This window comes from Hyperolius riggenbachi, chromosome 4 (assembly GCF_040937935.1).
Source record: "Hyperolius riggenbachi isolate aHypRig1 chromosome 4, aHypRig1.pri, whole genome shotgun sequence".
NCBI classification, from domain to species: domain Eukaryota; kingdom Metazoa; phylum Chordata; class Amphibia; order Anura; family Hyperoliidae; genus Hyperolius; species Hyperolius riggenbachi.
In genome coordinates this window covers 171,853,304-171,879,299 of record NC_090649.1, presented here as the reverse complement: position 1 = coordinate 171,879,299, position 25,996 = coordinate 171,853,304, and the positions used below count along the sequence as shown (strand labels likewise).

The following is a 25,996-nucleotide window of genomic DNA, read 5'->3' as shown; positions in this document are numbered from 1 at the left end:
TTTATTTTTATAGTGGAAAAAAAATATTTATGCTCTTTTTAAAAAAAAATATAAGCACATTTTACAGCATCTTTTCACAAATTCCTAAAGCTTCTGTATAGTAATAATTCTTATTCTGTATAATGTACAGTACTGTATATGTGTGTATATTTTTGAAGATACATGTAAGAGCTCCACCTAGTGGCTATACTGGTTACATCTACTTCTAATCATTTACATGCAATTATTTAGAAATGAATATGTGACGCATCTTACTGCAAATATGTATACTGTATTTACTAACTTACAGTCACAATATTGATACTTGCATCTCCGTAGTCATGCAAATACTTTAATGTTATTGTCTGAAAAACATTTTTTTTAATGCTGAGTCTAATAATGATTCATTATGTAAGGCTTTACAGCTTTCTATGGCTATTTTGATAAATTGTTATTTATCTACTAGTGACCTTAGCCCGTTTAAAAACAGGCTAGGTCTGTCAGTAATCCGCCGTGCACACGCCACCAGCCGCGCACGCACACACGACCACCCCTTCTGGCCCCGTCCTCTTCCGGCTCTCGGCAGAGTCTCTGCGTCTTGTCCCTGCACATGTGCAGTGCTAAAAAGCTGTTCTGTTTATCCTCTGCCTTTAATACTTTTAGCCATAGACCCTAAACAAGCATGCAAATCAGATGTATCTGACAGGATTAGCTGCATGCTTGTTTTAGGTGTGTGATTCAGATACTACTGCAGTCAAAGAAATCAGTAGGGCAGCCATGCAACTGATATTGTTTAAAAGTAAAAAAATGGTGGCTTCCATATCCCTCTTGCTTGAGGTTCCCTTTAAACTGGAGCTTAACTGAACGTCACTGCAATGCACATTTAGATTTACAACTAGGGCCAGTGGACCAATGGGAAGCACTAGGCAGGAAATTCAAATATTTATGTTATGTTCCCAGTCAATGTGTGGGAGGGAAGCAATGTAGGGATGTGGTGGCCAGAGATTCTCATAACAAGCCAGAAGATCTAATCAGTATGATCAAGATAAAGGATGTCACTATGACATAGTGGATAGCAGTGCTTTAAATATCAGCCAAGACCCTGCCTGCATAGCGTTGATATGTTCTCACCATGTTTGTGTGGGTTTCCTCCAGCCTCTGCAGTTTCCTGGCAAATAACAAAAAAGGTATTACTTTTACAAGACTTTGTTTTTTTCTACTGGCAAGTAACAAAAACATGCACATAAAATTTGCTTTACTCGACAATATGGACATAAAGCCCAACCTACACGATACGATTCTTTGTGTGATTCGTTTACGATCCTATTTATGATCCAATTAAACCCGACATGTCCGATCGGGATTAGATCCGATTCAATTCGATTTGCTATTGCAAAACAATGGCACATTGAATTGAATAGAATTGAATCCTGTCATGTCAGTGAATGGGTCAGCTCTGCGCTTGCGGGCAGAAAGCATGCAGCAGTACGCAAGCACATCATAGCGCATTGTACTACTGCGTAGCACCTTTGATGTGAATGGCAGAAGGGCTGTCTATGTCCTTCTGCCATTCTTGCATGTCGCACATCATACGCACTTCCAAATGTTCACGGAAGCGTGTATGACGTGAACGAGCTCTAAGACATGTAGGTACTATTATTATTATACTCAAAAGTGGGTGCAAAAATAAAAAGGAAAGAATTCTCTATGGCGGCGCCAATATACTGGATGGGCTGTGCGCCCAATTAACCTGTTTCAACCCTAACCACCTAGGAGCCAAACAGCATGTCTATAGAGCTCTCATATCTAAGTTACCTTCTGAAGCAAGATCTAATGCTTGTTTTGGCTGACAAAGCTGAAGTACCAGCATTTTTACATGGCCAAAAGTCTGCGGTACACATTCTAAGATGTTTGATACCGACTTTCTTGTGAAACAAACTCATTCAGAACTCTACAAAGAAATAAAGCAACAGAATACAGAAGTTCAAGAATGGGCACTCCATCTTCTGCAAGCTGAACAAGCTTTTTCCTTCCTTGTGGAGTTGCTTTTGTTTTCCTTTGTCCTATATAAAGTTGGAATTAACTTATTTCTCTTTAAAGCAGCTGAAATTTGTTCAGGTTTAACAAACTTTATCACATAATGTAAGTCCAAAATTTACACTTGCGCTCCAAAGTAAAATTTTAGCTTGGTTTAATGTTGCAAGATAGCTATGTCAACAAACATACCCTGACATTTAAGAAATTAATCATTGGCTGGACAGATTAAACGGCTGCACTAGTTCCCTCTGCATTCAGAGACATTTACTTTTCTTGTCAGGGGAATGCAGAGCGCTTTCACCAAGTGAGTATCCTATAATACAAAGTAAGTAGCAATCTGATTCCGAAAGAAATTTCTTTGGCCTAGAGAGTGTGATACAAAGTTGGACAAGTGGGTTTATTAATGCCCAGAAGGAAACGGTTCACAGTTAATGCGGACCTGAACTCAGACTTCTTCTCTGTTCTAAAAGGTAAGCAACAGCATGATAACCTTAAAAGAAAAACATTTCTTTGTTACAGCTGATACAAATCCTGCAATAAATTTGCAGTTTATCTACCTCCTGCTTTTATGGAAGCAGGCATATTGTTAACATCCTGTGTCTACCAAATAGCTTTCTGCTGTGGCAGGCAGCAGACCCAGCTAAGGGATCATATTACAACTTGTTCTTAGTCACAGATGAGGGGGAAATAGACAGGTTAACTCTCTAAATACATACAGGGTGCATTTCTCTGTTTTCCTTCTGTCCATGTGCAAGAGTTCAGGTCCACTTTTTGTGGGTTGTCCTGGGTTTATACTATGTTCGTTTACGAATAACCTATCAGTATAAAGCCCAATCTACACGATACAATTCTATTTACGATTTAATTACGATTCTATTTACGATTCGATTAAATCCGACATGTCCTATCCTGATTCGATTCAATGCGATTCGAATTGAATCTAATCGAATCAGGATCGGACATGTTGGATTTAATCGAATCGTAAATCGAATCGTAATCGAATCGTAAAATGAATCGTATCGTGTAGATTGGGCTTAAAGGGAACCTAAACTGAGGGGGATATGGATTTTTCTTTTTAAACAATACCAGTTGCCTGGCAGCCCTGCTGATCCCTTTAGCTGTAGTAGTGGCTGAATCACACACCCAAAACAAGCATGCAGCTAATCCAGTCTGACTTCAGTCAGAGCACCTGATCTGCATGCTTGCTCTGGGGCTGTAGCTGAAAGTATTAGAGACACAGGATCAGCAGGAGAGTCAGGCAACTAGCATTATTTTAAAAGGAAAAATCCATATCCTTCTCAGTTTAGGTTCCCTTTAAGGTACGAATCTTTTTGATTAATTTGTTAATAAGCTGTTTTTGCTGATCTGTGAAGATTGTAATTTTATCTTTCATTAGAATGTCTGCATTGTATCTGTATTGTTTTTGTATAAAGTCTACACATTGTGGTGTTCATTTATTATGGCAAAACCTTAAAAAACTGGATCAAAAGTGACAGTCAAAGTAATACTGCAAGTTGTAGATGCCCCAGTGTCGTGTCATAAAATATTTAAAAAGTTAAAATATCATATGGGAGTACAGGTACTTAGAGCCATAAAAAAAACAAAACCTTTTTGTATGCTAAAGTAACAGAGAATTTACTCAACACATACATGTAGTGATACGTTTAATACGGTTACATATGTTTTTCACATTGATGCTGATGTTGAATCTCCCCTCCACTATTTTCTAATGTATTATCTAAAAAGTGTCATCTTTTTGTTTGGGGTGGAGTGGTGGTGGTGGGTGACCATATGATATTTCTACCTTTAAATCTGTTATATGACACTCTGCCTCTTGTTTTGCAATTTTCAACTCGTACTGCTAAGCTCAGTGAATACATATACATATACATACAAGGCAGCGTGTCTGCAACGTGTAGCATATGCTCTTGTAGAATGGACTACAGATAGTTGTTCCACTTAAATAAATAGTGCATAGTCCAAAAACTTTTTTTTATTTACCCAAAAAGAATGTGGGTGATGATCATCTTTCCAAAATAGCATCACACTGTTGCAATGGAAGGGGAGATGCTGCATCCATTGACCTCCAGCTCTCCACCATTTCACTCTACCAGCCTTAATAAAGCACCCTTTCAGAAGCAGGCTGTGTATACACAATCAAATGAGCTCTTAGGTGAAAAAATAGGAACATTTTTCTGATCTGCTGCATTCAAGCTAGTCAGGGCTGGTAAAGCCATCCTTCTGAGGATTCTCCTTGGTCCATATCTGTAGACAAATAGGGGTAGCCACTGCAAGAGATTCAAAGATGCTTTTCATCATGCGGTAGTGCAGATAGGGCTTATAGGGCTTGCAGTTATGGTTTACTTGAAGATTCCAGAGAATTACAATTGGGATAGCTCAGGAGACATGGATTATGGTGCCGGGACAACATGATTTTTTTTTTTAAAGTGGGAATATACTGCCAAAACTAAAATTCCAGTAACTACTCTTAGTTACATAAAGAACATTTGAAAGTATTCCCTGTGTGTAATATTGTTTGTTTACTGCAGAGAGCAGTAGAAGCTTGCTTATCTCTTGTCGTTGGCAAAGGCATTTGCTTGTGTCTTCACTCTGCCCCCCTCCCTCTGCTCAACAGACACATTGCCGTCATTGGCAAAGGCAAGAATCTCCCTGTGCTTGTGTCTTCACTCTGCCCCGCTCCTTTTCTGCTGAAGTAAATCAGCTGTTACCGGGGGGGGGGGTCTATTCAGCAGAGGGAGGGGGCAGAGTGAAGACACAAGCATAGGGAGATTCTTGCCTTTGCTGATGACAAGAGGTAAGCTAGCTCCTACTCCTCTCTACAAGGAAAATAGTTTTACATACTTTAAAAGGTTACCTTCCCCAAACCATTCAAACAGGCCACTGTACTTCCCCTGCTGAAAAAACCCTCACTCGACCCATCCCTACCCTCAAACTACCGCCCAATCTCCCTCCTTCCCTATGCTTCTAAACTCCTTGAACGCCTAGTACACCAACGCATTACCCAATACATCAACACCAATACCCTACTTGACCCCCTACAGTCTGGATTCCGACCTGCACACTCAACTGAAACAGCCCTTGCCAAGGTGGTCAACGACCTTATCCTTGCCAGGGCCAAAGGCAGTTATTCCATCCTGCTCCTCCTTGACCTCTCCGCAGCATTTGACACTGTTGACCACCCCCTCCTCCAATCACTACAGTCCATGGGCATCCATGGCCTTGCCTTGGCCTGGATCTCCTCCTACCTATCCAATCGCTCCTTCACCACTTCCTTCAATGGCTCCTCCTCAACCCCTGCACCCCTCGCAGTTGGGGTCCCCCAGGGCTCTGTTCTAGGCCCCCTTCTTTTCTCCATTTACACTTCCTCCATTGGCAAGCTTATCTCCTCCCTGGGCTTCAATTATCACCTTTATGCAGATGACACTCAGATTTATCTCCATACCCCCGATCTCTCATCCACCACCATAAACAAGGTCTCCTTGTGTCTCTCAGCAATTTCCTCCTGGATGTCAGCTAGGTTCCTGAAGCTTAACCTAGACAAAACTGAGCTCCTGATCTTTCCACCGCATGCTGCTGCACCCCTCCCAGATTTCCACCTCACTATCGACAACACAACCATTCGCCCTACCTCCCAGGCCCGCTGTCTGGGTGTCACCTTGGACTCTGACCTCTCCTTCATCCCACACATCCAAAACATCACCAGAGCCTGCAATTTCCACCTCCGTAATATCTCCAAGATCCGCCCCTTCTTAACCCCAGACACGACCAAACTGCTCATCCATGCCCTAATCATCTCCCGCCTTGATTACTGTAACTCCCTCCTTTCTGGCCTCCCCCTGAAACGCACTGCCCCCCTTCAATCAGTGATGAACGCGGCTGCAAGACTCATCCATTCCTCGCACCGCTCCGCATCCTCATCTCCCCTTTGTGAATCCCTGCACTGGCTCCCTATCCGTTTCAGGATAACTTTCAAGATTCTATGCCTGGCGTATAAATCTGTGCACAAAACCTGCCCTACCTACATCTCGGAGCTCGTTCACAGGTATACACCAGGTCGCCCCCTCCGATCCTCCAACGACCTTCGCCTCACCACCCCACGCATTTCACACTCCCATGCCCGCCTGCAGGATTTCTCAAGGGCTGCCCCCACCCTCTGGAATGCCCTTCCACCACCCATCAGACTTGCTCCCTCTTTCAACACATTCAAGCAAGCCCTTAAAACCTACCTCTTTAGGATGGCCTACCCACCTCCTACCGCACAGTAACTCTCTAATGAGTTTTTAACAGCCCCACCTAGTGTTTCCACCCCACCCTTTAGATTGTAAGCTTCTGGCAGGGTCCTCCACTCCCTAGTGTAATCTACAGGATTGTGTGCTCCTGTCCTATGACAGCCTGTACTTGTATTACTGGGCCTACCTAACCAGCCCATATCACACGATCATGTATTTTGAACAATTTGCATGTTTAACTTTGTTCTATGTTGTATAACCTTATGTCTGTCATCCTTGTATCATTGTATATATTTATTGTCCAGCGCTGCGTAATATGTTGGCGCTTTATAAATTCAATAAATAATAATAATAATAATAATATAAATAAGAGTAGTTATTGAAATGTTAGTTTTGGAAGTATAATCCCACTTTAAAGGGATTTAATGTAATTTCTTTCGAAGTTTAGCCACTTTATACATTCTACATGAAGGATGCAAATATCTGGTGACCTCCCTGCTAAAGGGGGCTTCCAGATGCCCCCCACAGGGCATACTCACACTTGAGGGGGGGGGGGGACTTCTGCCGGCAGTTGTTGTGATCCATAATAACAGTGACCACACATGGTTTTCTACCATACAAATTGCTAATAAGCTGGCAATGCTAATAATGTCAGGAAATACCTGCACAGGTGCCCACAATGAATTCCTTTCCCAAACAGGGCACAATATATTTGTACTTTAAAAATCTGTTAGACACCTGTAAAGAAACCCCCTGGGGAAGCTCCTATCTATAGTGAGCAAGGATGGATTATAACAATGGCTAATGTATTTACTAAAAGACATTCCTCTCCTTTATGAACTTGGTAACTGTTAAGAGGTAAAAAGAAAATCTCAGCCGTGTAACATCCTTTCCTTTCCTGTGTCCTTTTCAGAGCCCAGAAGAGCACTTGGAGCTTACATTACAATGAGGAGACCCCTTGTGCTGCTGCTTGCTGTGACTCTGGCTGGAGCTGGTGTAATCAGCGCAGCTCCAAGGCTCTGGGGAGACACTATTACCGAGTTTGCTTTGGATCTGCAGCGGGCAATACGTTCACTTGACACAGAAGAGAACATTATTTTTTCCCCACTTGGCGCTACTTTGATTCTAGGAATGATAAAACTGGGAGCGAGAGGAGCAACATCACAACAAATAAAGGAAGTTCTAAAACTGCAGGGAAATCAAGAAAGTGAGTCTTCATTTTATTAATCCCACATCTGCACTTTCTACACGCTGTTTGCTAGAGACAAGAAGGCTAATCAATGCTTCTTTATGCTGTCAGCAAATGGGGTCAGCCCTTTCTAAAGCCAGTAGTATTCTTATGTCGGTGGGCTATTTGTGAGCATAGAGCTCAGGAGACATGAGAAAGATGGGCTTGTAACTGCAGGCTATTTGTTTTGCAATCATCTTTTGGACAGGATATCAATCATAGGTGAATACATCCAAAAATTGGATTTACTAATGGTCTTTGTGGGACAGTCTGTACTATCCATTCACAGTGTTGGCTCGGTGCGATGAGTTACTGCCTTCCTGCTTTCAAACAAATAATATATATTTTTAAATAACAAGTGCCTGTGCTGAATACCATGACCTGGCTGGCATTTGCCATCATTGGTGCCACAAATAACGTTTTATGCTGTAGTCATACTGATTCGCCTAACGTGAATTTCAAGGAAGGTAAACAAAACAAGCCTGTAAAGGCCAGCAGCTGCCAATTAGTCACCTGACAGCTAGCTGATTAACCAGCAGCTAGAGGCCTTCACAAGCTAGATTTTAATTTCCTCCCTGGGTCAGCTGAGATTTACATGTCAGGAGAATTTGATTATCACTAGAGATTACCAAGCAGCATATGTCAATGATTACTGTCTGGATATGCCTGTTCAGGGTGTGTTTGTGGAGCTCTGTACACAACAACAAAGCCTATAATTAATCTTTTGAGACGGTCAAGGGCAGAGGTCCCCTGTGCCTTCATAGTACAGTACTTGTATGTTAGCCAGTCCACACTTTCATGTCAGCACTGAGAACACAGGTGGTGGTGGAAGCAGTAAAAAAAAGGGCGCATATGGCTAGTGGACAAAAAGGGCGCCGCCATAGACTGCAATGCAAAATATCGGCTATTGGGCGCCCGACAGGAAAATTGGGCGCCCGAGAAATAGCGGTTGCAGGGATCGTGTTAAAAAAAGTTTTCGTTTACAGAATAAGGTTTATTACAAATGTCGTTTACAAGTTCCTTTTAACTGTGTGGTTTACTTATTTTTTCGTTTTTAAATTTCACTTATAGGAGCTTTTACTTATTTTTTCCGTTTTTAAATTTTGCTTTCAGGGCTGTAACAAGTAAATTATTGTTTACACTAATTTTACCATTTAAATATTCGTTTTCATACGTATAATGCTTAAATATCGTTTTCAACCTTATTCTATTACAAATACATCGCTTTTGCTATTAACTTTGTTTTTTACACTTATAATGTGTCAATTATAGTTTTATTAACTTACTAATATATTGCTTTTAATATTACCGTTATTTTAAGACTTTTAATGCGTTCGTGATTGTAAGGCTATCTATTCTATTATATACATATATACCTTTTTCTATTTATAATATTATTAATGTGTACGTGATTTTAAGGCTATATATCTTATTACAAATATATACATTTTTAAGGCTATTTATTTTATTACAAATATATAAATTATTCTATTCACAACTGAGGGGTTTTACCCCTTGAACACCAGAGCAATTTTCACCTTTCAGCGCTCCTTCCATTCATTCGTCTAAAACTTTATTATTACTTATCGCAATGAAATGAACTATATCTTGTTTTTTCCGCTACCAATTAGGCTTTCTTTAGGTGGGACATGATGCCAAGAATTATTTTATTCTAAATGTGTTTTAATGGGAAAATAGGAAAACATGTGGGGAAAAAAAATCATTATTTTTCAGTTTTCGGCCATTATAGTTTTTAAATCATACATGCTACTGTAATTAAAATCCATGAAATGTATTTGCCTATTTGTTATTACACTGTTTAAATTATGTCCCTATAACAATGTTTGGTGCCAATATTTTATTTGGAACTAAAGGTGCCTTTTTTCAGTTTTGCATCCATTCCTAATTACAAGCCCATAGTTTATAAAGTAACAGTGTTGTACCCTCTTGACATAAATATTTAAAGAGTTCAGTCCCTAAGGTAACTATTTATGTTTTTTTTTTATTGTATTTTTTTTTTCTTTTCATTACGAAAAAATAAATACATTGGGGAGTGTGGGAGGTAATGAGTTAATTTATAGTGTAAAAGTGTATTTGTATATGAAAAATGTTTTGGATGTAGTTTTACTATTAAGCCACAAGATGGCCACAGTAATTTCTTGTGCATGAGTCCTGTAAGCGTCGGAAGTACGCTTACAGGACGTTCAATAAGGCTGCAAAACTTTCTTTTTTCACAATGATCGCACTGCTTCTCATAGAAGCAGCCGATCATTGCTGGAGGGCTGAGATCATTGAACGGGAACGTTTTTTTCCATTCATTGATCTCCGGGCGAGCGGCCGGCGGCGTGCACGAGTGCGGGAGCGCACGCACGAGTGGGGAAAGGGTGTTAAAAGGAGCGTAGATATACGCACCCGTGGTGGTAAAGTGGATAAGGATTAAATATATTATTGTTTAAATGTGTGTAAGGGTGTTTGTGCAGTGGGGATGGTTAGGGTTAGGCACCACCAGGGGGATGGTTAGGGTTGGACACCACCAGGGGGATGGTTAGGGTTAGGCACCACCAGGGGAGATTTAGGGTTAGGCACCACCAGGGGTGTGGTTAGGGTTAGGCACCACCAGGGGGTCTTAGGTTTAGGCACCACCAGGGGGGTCTTAGGGTTAGGCACCACCATGAGGCTGTTAGGGTTAGGCACCACCAGGGAGATGGTTAGGGTTAGGCACCACCAGGGGGGTGGTTAGGGTTAGGCACCACCAGGGGAGTCTTAGGGTTAGGCACCACCAGGGGGGTCTTAGGGTTAGGCACCACCAGAGGGGTGGTTAGGGTTAGGCACCACCAGGGGGGGTCTAGGGGTTAGGGATAGGTACAGGGAGGGTTCTGTGTGAGACTAGGGCTAGGTATAGTTACAGTACAATATACAGGATCTTCTAAAAAAATGTGCATATTGTGATAAAGTTCATTATTTTCTGTAATGTACTGATAAACATTAGACTTTCATATATTTTAGATTCAAATACACACAACTGAAGTAGTTCAAGCCTTTTATTGTTTTAATATTGATGATTTTGGCATACAGCTCATGAAAACCCAAATTTCCTATCTCAAAAAATTAGCATATTTCAGCTGACCAATAAAAGAAAAGTGTTTTTAAAACAAAAAAAGTCAACCTTCAAATAATTATGTTCAGTTATGCACTCAATACTTGGTTGGGAATCCTTTTGCAGAAATGACTGCTTCAATGCGGCGTGGCATGGAGGCAATCAGCCTGTGGCACTGCTCAGGTGTTATGGAGGCCCAGGATGCTTCGATAGCGGCCTTCAGCTCATCCAGAGTGTTAGGTCTTGTGTCTCTCAATTTTCTCTTCACAATATCCCAGATTATCTATGGGGTTCAGGTCAGGAGACTTGGCAGGCCAATTGAGCACAGTAATACCAAGCATAAAAGGTATATTTTGTAAAAATCCCCCATCTCTCTCTCTCTCTCTCTCTCTCTCTCTATATATATATATATATATATATATATTTATATGTACATGGCAAAAGTAGGGCTCCGACCCCAGAGCAATTCTAATTCCTGTCCTCATTCTTACTAGTGGAGGAATGGAGGGCCAGTTCTAGCTACAATAGGGCCCGGAGAAAAAGTAACTGGGTGGCCCCCCAGCACAGTCCCACCCCTCCACAGCAAATTCACCACCCTGGGCCCCCGAGTTGGCTGCCAGCCCCCCCCTCCCCGCCCCAGTCACACAATATCAGTAGGTGTCCATCATCTGTCCCCAAAAGCATTGGTGGGATACCGATTACTCATCTTCCCTTTTAGGCCCCTTTTACACTAGTTTATAGTGTAAAAGTGTATTTGTATATGAAAAATGTTTTGGATGTAGTTTTACTATTAAGCCACAAGATGGCCACAGTAATTTCTTGTGCATGAGTCCTGTAAGCGTCGGAAGTACGCTTACAGGACGTTCAATAAGGCTGCAAAACTTTCTTTTTTCACAATGATCGCACTGCTTCTCATAGAAGCAGCCGATCATTGCTGGAGGGCTGAGATCAATGAACGGGAACGGTTTTTTTCCATTCATTGATCTCCGGGCGAGCGGCCGGCGGCGTGCACGAGTGCGGGAGCGCACGCACGAGTGGGGAAAGGGTGTTAAAAGGAGCATAGATATACGCACCCGTGGTGGTAAAGTGGATAAGGATTAAATATATTATTGTTTAAATGTGTGTAAGGGTGTTTGTGCAGTGGGGATGGTTAGGGTTAGGCACCACCAGGGGGATGGTTAGGGTTGGACACCACCAGGGGGATGGTTAGGGTTAGGCACCACCAGGGGAGATTTAGGGTTAGGCACCACCAGGGGGTCTTAGGGTTAGGCACCACCAGGGGGGTCTTAGGGTTAGGCACCACCATGAGGCTGTTAGGGTTAGGCACCACCAGGGAGATGGTTAGGGTTAGGCACCACCAGGGGGTGGTTAGGGTTAGGCACCACCAGGGGAGTCTTAGGGTTAGGCACCACCAGGGGGGTCTTAGGGTTAGGCACCACCAGAGGGGTGGTTAGGGTTAGGCACCACCAGGGGGGGTCTAGGGGTTAGGGATAGGTACAGGGAGGGTTCTGTGTGAGACTAGGGCTAGGTATAGTTACAGTACAATATACAGGATCTTCTCAAAAAATGTGCATATTGTGATAAAGTTCATTATTTTCTGTAATGTACTGATAAACATTAGACTTTCATATATTTTAGATTCAAATACACACAACTGAAGTAGTTCAAGCCTTTTATTGTTTTAATATTGATGATTTTGGCATACAGCTCATGAAAACCCAAATTTCCTATCTCAAAAAATTAGCAGATTTCCGCCGACCAATAAAAGAAAAGTGTTTTTAAAACAAAAAAAAGTCAACCTTCAAATAATTATGTTCAGTTATGCACTCAATACTTGGTTGGGAATCCTTTTGCAGAAATGACTGCTTCAATGCGGCGTGGCATGGAGGCAATCAGCCTGTGGCACTGCTCAGGTGTTATGGAGGCCCAGGATGCTTCGACAGCGGCCTTCAGCTCATCCAGAGTGTTAGGTCTTGTGTCTCTCAATTTTCTCTTCACAATATCCCTGATTATCTATGGGGTTCAGGTCAGGAGACTTGGCAGGCCAATTGAGCACAGTAATACCAAGCATAAAAGGTATATTTTGTAAAAATCCCCCATCTCTCTCTCTCTCTCTCTCTCTCTCTCTCTCTCTCTCTCTCTCTCTCTCTCTCTCTCTCTCTCTCTCTCTCTCTCTCTCTCTCTCTCTCTCTCTATATATATATATATATATATACATATATTTATATGTACATGGCAAAAGTAGGGCTCCGACCCCAGAGCAATTCCAATTCCTGACCTCATTCTTACCAGTGGAGGAATGGGGGGCCAGTTCTAGCTACAATAGGGCCCGGAGAAGTAACTGGGTGGCCCCCCAGCACAGTCCCACCCCTCCACAGCAAATTCACCACCCTGGGCCCCCGAGTTGGCTGCCAGCCCCCCCCCCTCCCCGCCCCAGTCACACAATATCAGTAGGTGTCCATCATCTGTCCCCAAAAGCATTGGTGGGATACCGATTACTCATCTTCTCTTTTAGGCCCCTTTTACACTTAATCAGTTGCTCTCAGTTATAACTGAAACAAAACTGATTTTCAAAGTAATGTCCATGTTTTCCTATGGCTCAGCTCCCATGTGATTTTACTGAAATCTTTTTCACAATTCACTGCTATGCTATGGCAAAAACGCATACCAACGCGTACTAACGCATACTAACGCACACTAACGCGCACCATTTGTAGGTGTTTTAAACTTTTTAACCTTTTATAGAAAATTGGTATAAGGATCTTAAATGACCTCTTTATCTATTTACCTGGGAGTGGGAAGATGTCTTGGGATTTCTTTTTAAGGGACGTCAACAATACACATAAACCACCTCATTATTATTTATCCCACATTCTCCTAAGTTTTTGGGATGTTGGAGGAAACCAGAGTGCCCAGAGGAAACCCATGCAGACACGGGGAGAACATACAGACTCCTTGCAGATGTTTACCTGGCTGGGATTTGAACTAGGGACCCAGCGCTGCAAGGCGAGAGCGCTAACCACTACGCCACCAGGCTGCCCACTATGCCATCATGCATAGGATGTGCAGCCCCATGCTCAGCAGTTACACTTTCCTGAGCACTCCCAGCTGCAGGTGGTATAAAGGGCTAATGAGGCTGAGAAGGAGGGGGCCATACTGTTTTTTTTAAATTGTATGCTGTTTAAAGTGGAATGTTAACAAAGCCACCAGCAGCTGCATTGGAAGCTGAACAAAGGTCTGAATATATACAACAGTTCGGTAGGTCGCTGATCCTATCTATCACTACCTATCACTACTGTTCTTTGGTGATGGATGGATGCACAAGGTTGATGAATCTTAGCTTGAAATCTCTCATCACAGTAAATAACTTCTTGCCAGCAACCACTGTGCTCCATTTATGCTCTAGTCTGCTTAAGCAAAAAAAAAAAAAAAGAAAAAAGAAAGGAGTAGAAAGTTTTCTAAAGTCAGAGACATCATACACACCCTGCCCTGAGATATGAATAATACGAGGTTCAGCTGCAAATGACTCTATTATAAAGGTAAAATGTTCCTAATGAGCTTTCTTAGGATGGTTACAGCTACTTTGTATGGGGAGGGTGTGCAAGTGACTACACACAATAATTCTCTAAGCTCTATCAGCAGCTTGAATGGAGCCATTAGATAACCTTGGCATGAAATGAGAATTATGAATGCAAAGCAATGAATGCTACAATGAATGTACATCTATGCATATAAGAAATAAGAGTTTGTTGAAGTCGACCTATGCAGTACTAAACAAGGTTAGAAATCATTTTTGTTGAGAAGTAAGTAGGGAAATGCAACTTTCTTGGATGAGGCCTGACCTGCTCCCTTTTGTCATTCCTCTATGATGGGGCAGCCATATTGGTGATGTTGCTAGAGCTAGCCTTGAACTAAGGTTTACTTTCCTAGTGACATGTGCTATATATGTTGTATAGCTAGGCCTAGGTCTGCATGCCAAATATAACACCCCTCTCATAAAATGCTCCTAAGAGATACCTCATAAAGGACCACTACCACAAAAAAAATTAAGATTTAAAACACATACATATAAGATATACTTTTCTTCTTGAATCAAATGCACTATAAATTACATTTCCCTTTGTTGCTGTAACTTACAGCAAGAAGTACAACTCTACCATATCTGACAGGTTTTGAACAAGTCCATTTCCTCATGGGGATTCTCAGCCTTTCCTTTATTCTTTTCAAATGCACTCCCTGTAAAGGATCTATACAAAGATACTTCCCTATTTGTGTGCACACAGTTTTGGCAGTTGGACTTAGCAACTGCCATCCAGTAAGTGCTTTTGAAAAAACCCTGAGAATCCCCTATGAGGAGATGGACTAGTCTAAAACCTGTCAGATTTTAACTACCTACTATAAGTGGTGGCAACACAGGAAAAAAGACATTTCTAGTGCATTTAATCCTGGATGAGATGTATATTTTATATGTAAAAATGTAAGATTTTACAGTAACAATAACCTTTCCTCCTAAATGGTAATCCTTTCCTTAAAGGGAACCTTAAACGTGGGTCCCCAACAAAAAATCACTTACCTGGGGCTTTCCCAAGCTTCCTGCAGCAGTCCTGTGCCCGCGCCGGTCCTTCGGTGCCCTCCGGTCTCCCTCCGCGGCTAAGTTTCGTTTTCGGCAGACTGCCAGTCGTCCTCCGGCAAAGCGTCCTCTTCTTCCGCATTCCCCGTCATAAAGAGCCGTAAAGCGCGTCCGCATTTTTGGGCCCACGGTTAAGGTTCCCTTTATAGGCAACCCAAGGTGAGAGTGATATGAAGGCTGTCATATTTATTTCATTTAAAACAATACCAGTTTCCTGGCTGCCCTGTTGATCCTCTGCATCTAATACTTTCAGCCATAGACCCTGAACAAGCATGCAGTATATACGGTAGTTCTGACATTGTCATATGTGACAAGATTAGCTACATGCTTCTTTCTGGTGTTATTCAAACACTACTGCAGCCAAATAGATCAGCAGGGCTACCAGGCAACTAGTATTGTTTAAAGGACATCCGAGGTGACATGTGACATGATGAAATAGATGTGTATGTACCGTGCCAAGCACACAAATAACTATGCTGTGTTCCTTTTTTTCTTTCTCTGCCTGAAAGAGTTAAAAATCAGGTATGCAAGTGACAGTTTCTATCTGGGTCAGGGGGAAGCAGGAATTTGGGCGCATGAGGCAAGTGGACAAAAAGGGCGCTGCTATTCACTCCCATAATAAATGGGCGCCGAACAGGAAAAAAGGGCACCGGAGATTGATAACGTTTTCAAACAGCGCCCGGAGATTTTTAATGTTTTCTAACGGCGCTTGTGATGATTTAAATTTACAAAATGCGCCCATGACGAATAACGTTTACAAAAATACTAAACATATTTATCGTATTTAACTAAAACATTGTTTTAAAATTGTATCCCTTATTACTGTTTGTAAAACATTATTATTCACAAAATAAAGCGATCAGTATGCAACGTAAAATGTAATACATTTTTTACAGTCACAATTTGTAAAACATCATTCTCCACACAATAAAGCGATCACTACGGGGGGTTTTAGGGTGAGGCACCACCAGGGGGGTCTTAGGGTTAGGCACCACCAGGGGGGTCTTAGGGTTAAACACCACCAGGGGAGATTTAGGGTTAGACACCACAAGGGGGGTCTTAGGGTTAGGCACCACCAGTAGGGATTTTAGGGTTAGGCACCACCAGGGGACATTTAGGGTTAGGCACCACCAGGGAGGTCTTAGGGTTAGGCACCACCAGGGGGGGGGGTCAGAGGGTTAGGGATAGGTACAGGGAGGGTTCTGTGTGAGAGTAGGGTTAGCTTTAGTTGTAGTGAAATGTTAGTAATATTTACTAATGTTTTACAACAGTTATTACAAACACACTTATTTTTTTTTTCATTGTTATAAACAATATTTTCAGATTTTATTATATGAAGAAATGATAAATTAAGGTTATTCACAATAATATACAATTATAACGCTTAAACATATATTATCGTTTTTTTAAACAAACGTAATTATAAGTTTCAATTTTAAAACAGGGAAGATTATCGTTTTCACAATTTGCGATTTCATACACATTATTAAATGTTTCTAATTTGTAAAACATTATTTGTAAATGAAATACAACACAATATTTTTATAAATGCTATTACCGCTTATCGTTTACACCCCGCGCTCTTTTTTCCTGACGCCCTTTTTGCATGTACGCGGGTCAGGGACTGGGTCAGACTATGGCGTAACCCTCACTGATAAGGAATTGCAGCCATAAAACACTTTCCTGGCAGCAAATGACTTCTGAGAGCAGGAAAGAAAAAATAAAGGATCAATAGTTCATAGATTTTAGCTCTGGCATACTTCAATGAATTACTTATTGAGAAGAGGCCATGAAACAGTAAATACTTAAAAAGTAGATTTAAATATACAATAAAACTTTGGGATATCCCAAAAAGTCATTTTTAGAAGGAGGGCAGATACAATTGTTTATCTCATTAGTTTATTTCCACCTTGGATGTCTTTTAAAAGAAAATAAATATGGCAACCTCCATATTCTTCTCACCTCGGGTACCCATAGTCCAAACCTCACTCGCCAACATTACACCCTAAGAGAAGGAAGTTTTGCCAAATGCACACGTGCCAAATTGACCTGCATTACTTTCGAGATTTACTGTACTTTAAAACCCACAAAATGAATCTAGATTTGAATAACTTGAGTAACTTACCGGTACTTTAATGAATAAACGGAATTACCTGTTTTTAGTAACAATTATTGTATATTCTGGCGTATAAGACTACTTTTTAACCCTTGAAAATCTTATGAAAAGTCAGGTGTCGTCTTATACGCCAGGTGTCATTGATGCCGGGCAGTGGTGCTCAGCAGAGCTCGAATATTCGAGTAGCTCGAATATTCGAGCTCTTTTTCAGCTATTCGAGCTCGGTATTCGAGCTCCGAATAGCTGCAGCTATTCGAATGGGCTATTCGCGTACACTCGAATAGCCCATTCACTATTCGAGCTATTCGAGCAAACGGCGCTATTCGAGCTCGGTACCGAGCTCGAATAGCGTCATAGCCCAGATTGATGTCCTTAGAGCCAATCAGAGGGCTCCCAGGCCCTCTGACGGCAGCCAATCACAGAGGGGGACCCTGGCCAGCCCCTACCCTATAAATAGCGGCCGCCATGTTACGTTTCTCCGTCCTTGCCTGAGACTTGCATAGAGAGAGAGTTGCTCCTTTGTGCTTTGGCTTAGCAAGAGCTTTATTGTGGTCATTTACCTAGCGTTTTTGCTCACATACACCTCCTATACACACCTATATTGTTGTTAGTTAGTTAGACATTGTATTTTAGTTAGTAGCTTTTGTGTTACATAGAGACAGGCCAGCTGCTGCAGGCTTACAGCTTTAGGCCTCAGGGCCTGCCTGTGTGGGCAGCTGTCCTCCTGTCCTCTGTTTATTTCTCTCTATTCTATACCAGTATTTCTGCTGTCCTTTACTACTGATTGTATTAGTATTGTAGTTATATACTGTAACTGTACTAGGACACTCACTGTCACTGTTCATAGGCTACTAGCTGCTCCTGCGTGTGTGCACTCACTGTCTGTGTACACACTACACACACTCTATTTCCAAGTTCTGATAACTGATTGCTGTGGGCAGCACGGTGGCATAGTGGTTAGCGCTCTCGCCTTGCAGCGCTGGGTCCCTGGTTCGAATCCCAGCCAGGGCACTATCTGCAAAGAGTTTGTATGTTCTCTCCGTGTCTGCGTGGGTTTCCTCCGGGCACTCCGGTTTCCTCCCACATTCCAAAAACATACGGATAAGTTAATTGGCTACCCCTAAAATTGGCCCTAGACTACAGTACTTACACTACATAATATAGACATATGGCAATGGTAGAGATTAGATTGTGAGCTCCTTTGAGGGACAGTTAGTGACAAGATATATATATATATATATATACATTGTACAGCGCTGCGTAATATGTCGGCGCTATATAAATACTAAATAATAATAATAATAATAAAAAAAAAAAATAATTATTGTAATTGAATATTGTAATTAGTTAGTTGTACTCACTGTTACTACTTACTGTACTAGGAGTCTCGGACACTCAGTCACTGTTCATAGGCTACTAGCTCCTGCGTGTGTGCACTCACTGTCTGTGTACACACTACACACACTCTATTTCCTTCTGATAACTGATTGATTATTGTAATTAGTTAGTTGTACTTACTGTTACTACTTACTGTACTAGGAGTCTAGGACACTCAGTCACTGTTCATAGGCTACTAGCTCCTGCGTGTGTGCACTCACTGTCTGTGTACACACTACACACACTCTATTTCCTTCTGATAACTGATTGATTATTGTAATTAGTTAGTTGTACTTACTGTTACTACTTACTGTACTAGGAGTCTAGGACACTCAGTCACTGTTCATAGGCTACTAGCTCCTGCGTGTGTGCACTCACTGTCTGTGTACACACTACACACACTCTATTTCCTTCTGATAACTGATTGATTATTGTAATTAGTTAGTTGTACTTACTGTTACTACTTACTGTACTAGGAGTCTAGGACACTCAGTCACTGTTCATAGGCTACTAGCTCCTGCGTGTGTGCACTCACTGTCTGTGTACACACTACACACACTCTATTTCCTTCTGATAACTGATTGATTATTGTAATTAGTTAGTTGTACTTACTGTTACTACTTACTGTACTAGGAGTCTAGGACACTCAGTCACTGTTCATAGGCTACTAGCTCCTGCGTGTGTGCACTCACTGTCTGTGTACACACTACACACACTCTATTTCCTTCTGATAACTGATTGATTATTGTAATTAGTTAGTTGTACTTACTGACTGTTACTACTTACTTACTTACTGTACTAGGGACACTCACTCAGTCACTGTTCATAGGCTAGCTCCTGCGCGTGTTTGCGCGTGCGTGCACTCACTGTCTGTAGTGTACACACACTAAATTTACTTGTGATTACTACTGATTATTGTAAGTTGTAACTGCTAGTTGTACTTCCTGACTGTTACTACTTACTTACTGTACTAGGGACACTCACTCAGTCACCTCACCCACCAACCCACTCCATTAAAGTACCCCACTTTTCACCCGCCCTTTTAAAAAACTTTTGTCTATACGCCCAAAACATCGAAGATGTCTGGAAGTGGCAGCCAGCGCGGTTTGGGCAAGGGGAAGGGCAGCAAGGGAATCAGGAGGAGAGGGAGCAGCATTGTGGCAAGCCGCGGGCGCGCCACCATGCACAGTTCCGCAGCAGCAGCAGCAGCGTCAGTGGCTAACATTCCTCCCATAGCCACTGGCCGTGGACGCCTTGGGCGCCGCCCAGCAGGAGCATCTGCAACTCACGCTGCAGAGACACAGCAGCAGCAGCGTGTAGCACCTGCTCCGATTTTCCTCCAGCCGGGTCGGAAACGTCCCATTGAGGAAAAGCATGCAGACACTGTGGTGCAACTCATGACGGAGGATGAGCAGCCCGCCATCAGCTTTGCATCTGAGGCCTCCACCCTCACCACCACCACCACCACCCCTGTTTGCAGCAGCCGCCCAGCAGGGTCTGGGGAGGAGGCCAGTTCACCGTCACTCGCCGACCTGTCATTCAGCAGTCTTTTGACCCCAGGCATCATGAGTAAATTGTCTGCTGTTGTTGGCGATCTTGAGGAGGAGATGCTGATGGGCACTTTGGGGGATGAGGGATTGGACAGCAAGACTGTGGCGACAGTCAAGCAGCCCATCCATGCATCAGGAGAGGAGTTTGGGGGGTCCTCATCCCAGCAGGACATGTTTCAGGAGGGGGAGGATGTTGATGACCCGGTGACAGACAGAGACTGGGTGCCACCACCTCCAGGGGATGTCGTCCTCAGCAGCTCTGAGGAGGAGGAGGAGGATGCTCTTGTGGGCCTTGCAAGGAGGCGCATCATTGCAAGCATTGGCAGCAGCAGTAGGCAGGTCCCACAGCCTGCTGGTGTCTCAGGCTCAGCAGCAGCAGCAGCAGCATCTGCCAGTACCACCACCAGCCGCACCCAAGCCCCCCCCCAAACCACCACAGGGAGACAGGCAGCAGCGCTTCCATGCCGTAGGGGGATGTTTCTGTCACCAATCTGGCGCTTTTTCACCATGCCCACAGTGTACAGCAAGTACGCCACTTGCAACCACTGTCAGCGGAAGTTGAGCAGAGGTGCAGACCCCTTAAAGTTCTGCACCAGCTCGCTCATCAACCACCTCGCTGCGAAACATTTCCACCAGCATCAGGAGTTCCAGAGGCTGAAGGCATCTGGTGCTGGCAGTGGCACCACACCCATCACTGCACAGCCTTCAGCAGCAGCAGCAACAGCAGCCACCCGCCCTCCTGCTCCTCCAGCAGCACCAGCAGGAGTGCAGAAACGCACTGCTCCTCCCCCCTCTGCAACTCCTGCCGCCGACACTGAGGCCTGTTCTGGCAGCCAGTCCTCAGTGGCCTCCTCCGCTGTGTCTGCTGATTCCCGTGCCAGCAAAAGGCCACGCCAGAGCCTTTTGAGCGAGTCCTTCCAGGGGGTGGTTAGGGCTCTGCCTCCCAGCAGCCGTCGCGTGCGGCAGCTGAACGGCTTGCTGGCACGGGCCATGTGCTCCCAACTCCTGCCGTACACGCTCGTGCAGGAGGGGAGCGACATTCGTGCGCTGCTTGCTTGCGCAGCCCCAGACTGGCAGCTCCCCAGCAGACACTTTTTCTCCCGCAAGGCCATTCCTGCACTGCACCGCTTTGTGATGGCCAATGTGGAGCGAGGGCTGGAGCACGCGGTTGGTGAAAGGGTCCACGTCACCATGGACTCCTGGAGCAGCCGCTTCGGGACAGGCCGCTACCTGTCCTTCACTGTCCACTGGGTCAGCTTGGTGGAAGGGGGTGAGGATGGGAGAGCAGCAGCGGGCACAGCAGCAGCAGCAACACAGTGGGTGGTGCCACCCCGCAGGGTCAGGGGAACTGCAGCAGGTTCCTCCGATCCTCTGCCATCCTCCGGCACACCTGGCCAAACCCCCCGCCTCAGCAGCATCGTGAAGGCCCGCCACTGCCAAGCGCTGCTGCACTTGGTCAGCCTTGGGAAGACCAAGCTGACGGCAACCCATGTGTTGGCCAAACTCCAGGAGCAGGAGAGGATTTGGCTGACCCCCAGAGGCCTCAGAGTCGGAGAGGTGGTGGCCGACAATGGGGCCAATCTGGTTGCCGCAATAGACAGGGGAAACCTGACCCACATCCCCTGTCTTGCCCACGTGCTGAACCTGGTGGTGCAGAAGTTCTTGCGCACCTACCAGGGGATGGGCGAACTGCTGGAAACGGCAAGGAACGTTGTGCGTCACTTCCGGCGCTCGGCTGCAGCCTGTGCGAGCCTGGAAGACGTGCAAAAGGAGCTGGATCTGCCACGCCATCGGCTGATCCTTGACGTTCCGACTCGCTGGAACTCCACCCTGGCGATGTTGGAGCGTCTGGTTGAACAGAAGCGCGCTGTCAAACAGTACCTTGCCCTGGCCACTGTTTCCGCCGCTCAGAGAAGGGACAAGACCAGCAACATCCCGTCCATCGTCCCCGATGATGACTGGAGGCACATGCAGCAGGTGTGCTTAGTGCTGGCTCCCTTTCTGCAGGCCACTAACATGGTGAGCAGGGACCATGCTATGGTCTGCGAGTGGGTGCCCCTGGTTTGTCTGCTGAACAGGGCCCTCGATGCTTTGCTGGAACAGGGAGTGGCAGCCTTGGACCAGCAGGAGCGGCAAGCAGCTGCACAGTCCACCTCTGAGGGGGAGGAGGAGGAGGACTTGGTGGAGGTCCCTGACCTTGCTGCTGATGAGGGGGATCAGCACAGTGCAGCTGAGTTGGTGTGGGGGTGGAGAGAGGATGAGGCTGACGAGGCAGAGGAGGAGGATGAGGACAGCAGCACTGCCGTCGATGTGCCAGCAGACGTGGCCCGCCTCTTCCCAATGGCAGCGCACATGCTGAAGTGCCTGCGCAGAGACCCCAGGGTGATCCAGATGAAGCAGAGGGAGGACATCTGGATCAGCATGATGTTGGACCCACGCCTCAAGGGGAAGTTGAGCCAGTTCCTGCCGCCTGCAGGAGGAGACCCAGCGCAACAAATAAGGAGCTTGCAGCAGGCCCTTGTTGAGCGCTTGGAGGAAGCCTTCCCCCAGCCTTCCACCCCCACTGTCCAGCAGCCAGCACAGAGGCAGCAGCAGGTGCCTGCATCCAGCAGCAAGCGCCCCACAGACCTGCTGTCTCTCAGCCACGAGCTCTACAGGACTGTAGAGGCTCCGGCAGCAGTGACTAGAGAGGAGGTGCATGCAGCAGCATCCTCCACCGGTCACAGCCAGCGCCTGACCCGCATGGTGGCTGACTACATGGGGTCCTACAGCGGGCTTGACAGCGATGCCCCTGTTGATCCCATGGAGTATTGGGTCAAGCGCCTGGAGATCTGGAGCGAGCTGGCGCAGTACGCCCTGGAAGTGCTGTCCTGCCCCCCTTCCAGCGTGCTGTCCGAGCGCTGCTTCAGTGCAGCTGGTGGTGTGGTCACCGAGAAACGCTCACGTCTGTCTCACAAGTCTGTGGACAGACTGACGTTTCTCAAGATGAACCAGGCGTGGGTGGAAGGCGAGTTCCTGGCCCCTGTTGTCGGCGAGAGGGGGACATGAACTGGCTAAGAACCATCGTTAATGTGCCTTACCACCCTTTACCACCTCCTGGCTCCTGCTCACTAAACCAGCCTGGTTCACTTTGACTATTACGTCGCCTGCAGCCACACATTTTACACCTACAGTGGGCTGCTGTGTACTGCCCTTCTGCTGTCTGTCTGTGTTTCCCACTGCCAGGGTACACAGATTTACCTTCTGCTGCCACTCTGCCACCAGCTATTACGTCAAACAATAGCTATATATCTGTGTAATTTGTTTTACAAACAAAACCAAAAAACCATTAAAAAAAAAAAAAGGTTTAATTTTTCTGAGGTGCCCGGGTTGAAAACTGTGTTGTCCCAGTTGTGTATTGGACACGATGTGGGCTGCACGACCGCTGTCTGGGACCTCCTGTTGTGTTCATTTACGGCCTGGTATCACCGCTAGGTACCAGGGCTATTATGTCACGCTGCCTGCCTGCTGCCACACTCACACTACTCCTCCATTCCTCCTGCTGCTGCTGTCTGTCTGTGTTTCCCAACGCCAGGGTACACAGATTTACCTTCTGCTGCCACTCTGCCACCAGCTATTACGTCAAAAAATAGCTATATCTGTGTAATTGGTTGTAAAACCAAAACTACAAAACCATAAAAATAAAAAAAGGTTTAATTTTTCTGAGGTGCCCGGGTTGAAAACTGTGTTGTCCCAGTTGTGTATTGGACACGATGTGGGCTGCACGACCGCTGTCTGGGACCTCCTGCCTGCTGTGTTTATTTACAGCCCTGGTATCACCGCTAGGTACCAGGGCTATTATGTCACGCTGCCTGCTGCCACACTCACACTACTCCTCCATTCCTCCTGCTGATGCTGCTGTCTGTCTGTGTTTCCCAACGCCAGGGTACACAGATTTACCTTCTGCTGCAACTCTGCCACCAGCTATTACGTCAAACAATAGCTGCTCACATTACTCCTCCATTCCTCCTGCTGCTGCTGCTACTGTCTGTCTGTCTGTGTTTCCCAACGCCAGGGTACACAGATTTACCTTCTGCTGCCACTCTGCCACCAGCTATTACGTCAAAAAATAGCTATATCTGTGTAATTGGTTGTAAAACCAAAACTACAAAACCATAAAAAAAAAAAAGGTTTAATTTTTCTGAGGTGCCCGGGTTGAAAACTGTGTTGTCCCAGTTGTGTATTGGACACAATGTGGGCTGCACGACCGCTGTCTGGGACCTCCTGCCTGCTGTGTTTATTTACAGCCCTGGTATCACCGCTAGGTACCAGGGCTATTATGTCACGCTGCCTGCCTCATTGACTGCCTGCTGCCACACACTCATCCTCCTCCTCCTGCTGCTGAATTTACCTCCTGCTGTCTGTGTGTTTCCACTGCCAGGGAGCACATACAATGGCGCTTCCAACATGCGTGCGCCACCAGCTATTTGTTACGCTCAAAAATAGCTGCATTTCTTTAAAAAAAAAAATTTGAAAAGAGAAATAATTGAAGAAGAAGACGATATAGAAGAAGATGAAGAAGATGAAGAAGAAGAAGATGAAGAAGAAGAAGAAGAAGAAGATGAAGAAGAAGAAGAAGAAGAAGAAGATGAAGAAGAAGAAGAAGAAGAAGAAGGAGAAGAAGATGAAGATGAAGAAGATGAAGAAGAAGAAGATGAAGAAGATGAAGAAGATGAAGATGAAGAAGATGAAGAAGAAGAAGAAGAAGAAGATGAAGATGATGAAGAAGAAGAAGATGAAGAAGAAGATGAAGATGATGAAGAAGAAGAAGATGAAGAAGATGAAGATGAAGAAGATGAAGAAGAAGAAGATGATGAAGAAGAAGAAGAAGATGAAGAAGAAGAAGAAGATGAAGAAGATGAAGATGAAGAAGATGAAGAAGATGAAGAAGAAGAAGATGAAGATGATGAAGAAGAAGAAGATGAAGAAGAAGATGAAGATGATGAAGAAGAAGAAGATGAAGAAGATGAAGATGATGAAGAAGATGAAGAAGAAGAAGAAGATGAAGAAGTTGAAGATGAAGTAGATGTAGAAGAAGAAGAAGAAGAAGAAGAAGAAGAAGATGAAGAAGAAGATGAAGAAGATGAAGAAGAAGATGAAGAAGAAGATGAAGAAGATGAAGAAAAAGAAGATGAAGAAGAAGAAGATGATGATGAAGAAGATGAAGAAGAAGAAGAAGAAGAAGACAATATAAAAGAAGAAGAAGATATAGAAGAAGATATAGAAGAAGAAGATATAGAAGAAGAAGAAGAAGAAGAAGAAGAAGATATAGAAGATAAAGAAGAAGAAGAAGAAGTATATACAGTACTGAACAAATTTCTGGACACAACTTCTCTTTTCAACTTTTTTTTTTTAAAGGAACATCCCCACATAATCACTTGCTGTTGTTACTTGGAAAAAAAGAGGTTTCTTGCATCATTCACCCTCAAAACAAGTGTTGGAAGCTATTTAAGGCCATTTCGAATAGTCAGCTCGAATAATGAGCTCGAATACCGACTCGAATAGTGAGCTCGAATTCCGAGGTCGAATCGAATAGTAAAAATTATTCGACTCGAATATTCGACTGATCTCGAATAATTTACTATTCGAATTCGACCTAACTCGAATTTTGAAAAGGGGTATTTGAGCACCGACACCCTATCCTGTTACCGACTCAGATCTCGCTGCTGAGGACTGTAGTGAAGCAGCGCAGG

At 44.3% G+C, this 25,996-nt stretch overlaps 1 protein-coding gene across 2 annotated transcripts in view; it reads left to right on the top strand.

The window, feature by feature from the left end:
• The first annotated feature begins 2,461 nt into the window (after nucleotides 1-2,461).
• Nucleotides 2,462-25,996, top strand: part of SERPINI2 (serpin family I member 2) — a 54,624-nt gene continuing 31,089 nt past the window's right edge. For both annotated transcript variants that reach the window (XM_068280957.1, XM_068280956.1), the window contains exons 1-2: nucleotides 2,462-2,486; nucleotides 7,180-7,473. In XM_068280957.1, coding sequence (XP_068137058.1) covers nucleotides 7,212-7,473 — 262 coding nt within the window. In that variant the 5' untranslated portion in view covers nucleotides 2,462-2,486; nucleotides 7,180-7,211. The remainder of the gene's footprint in view (nucleotides 2,487-7,179; nucleotides 7,474-25,996) is intronic.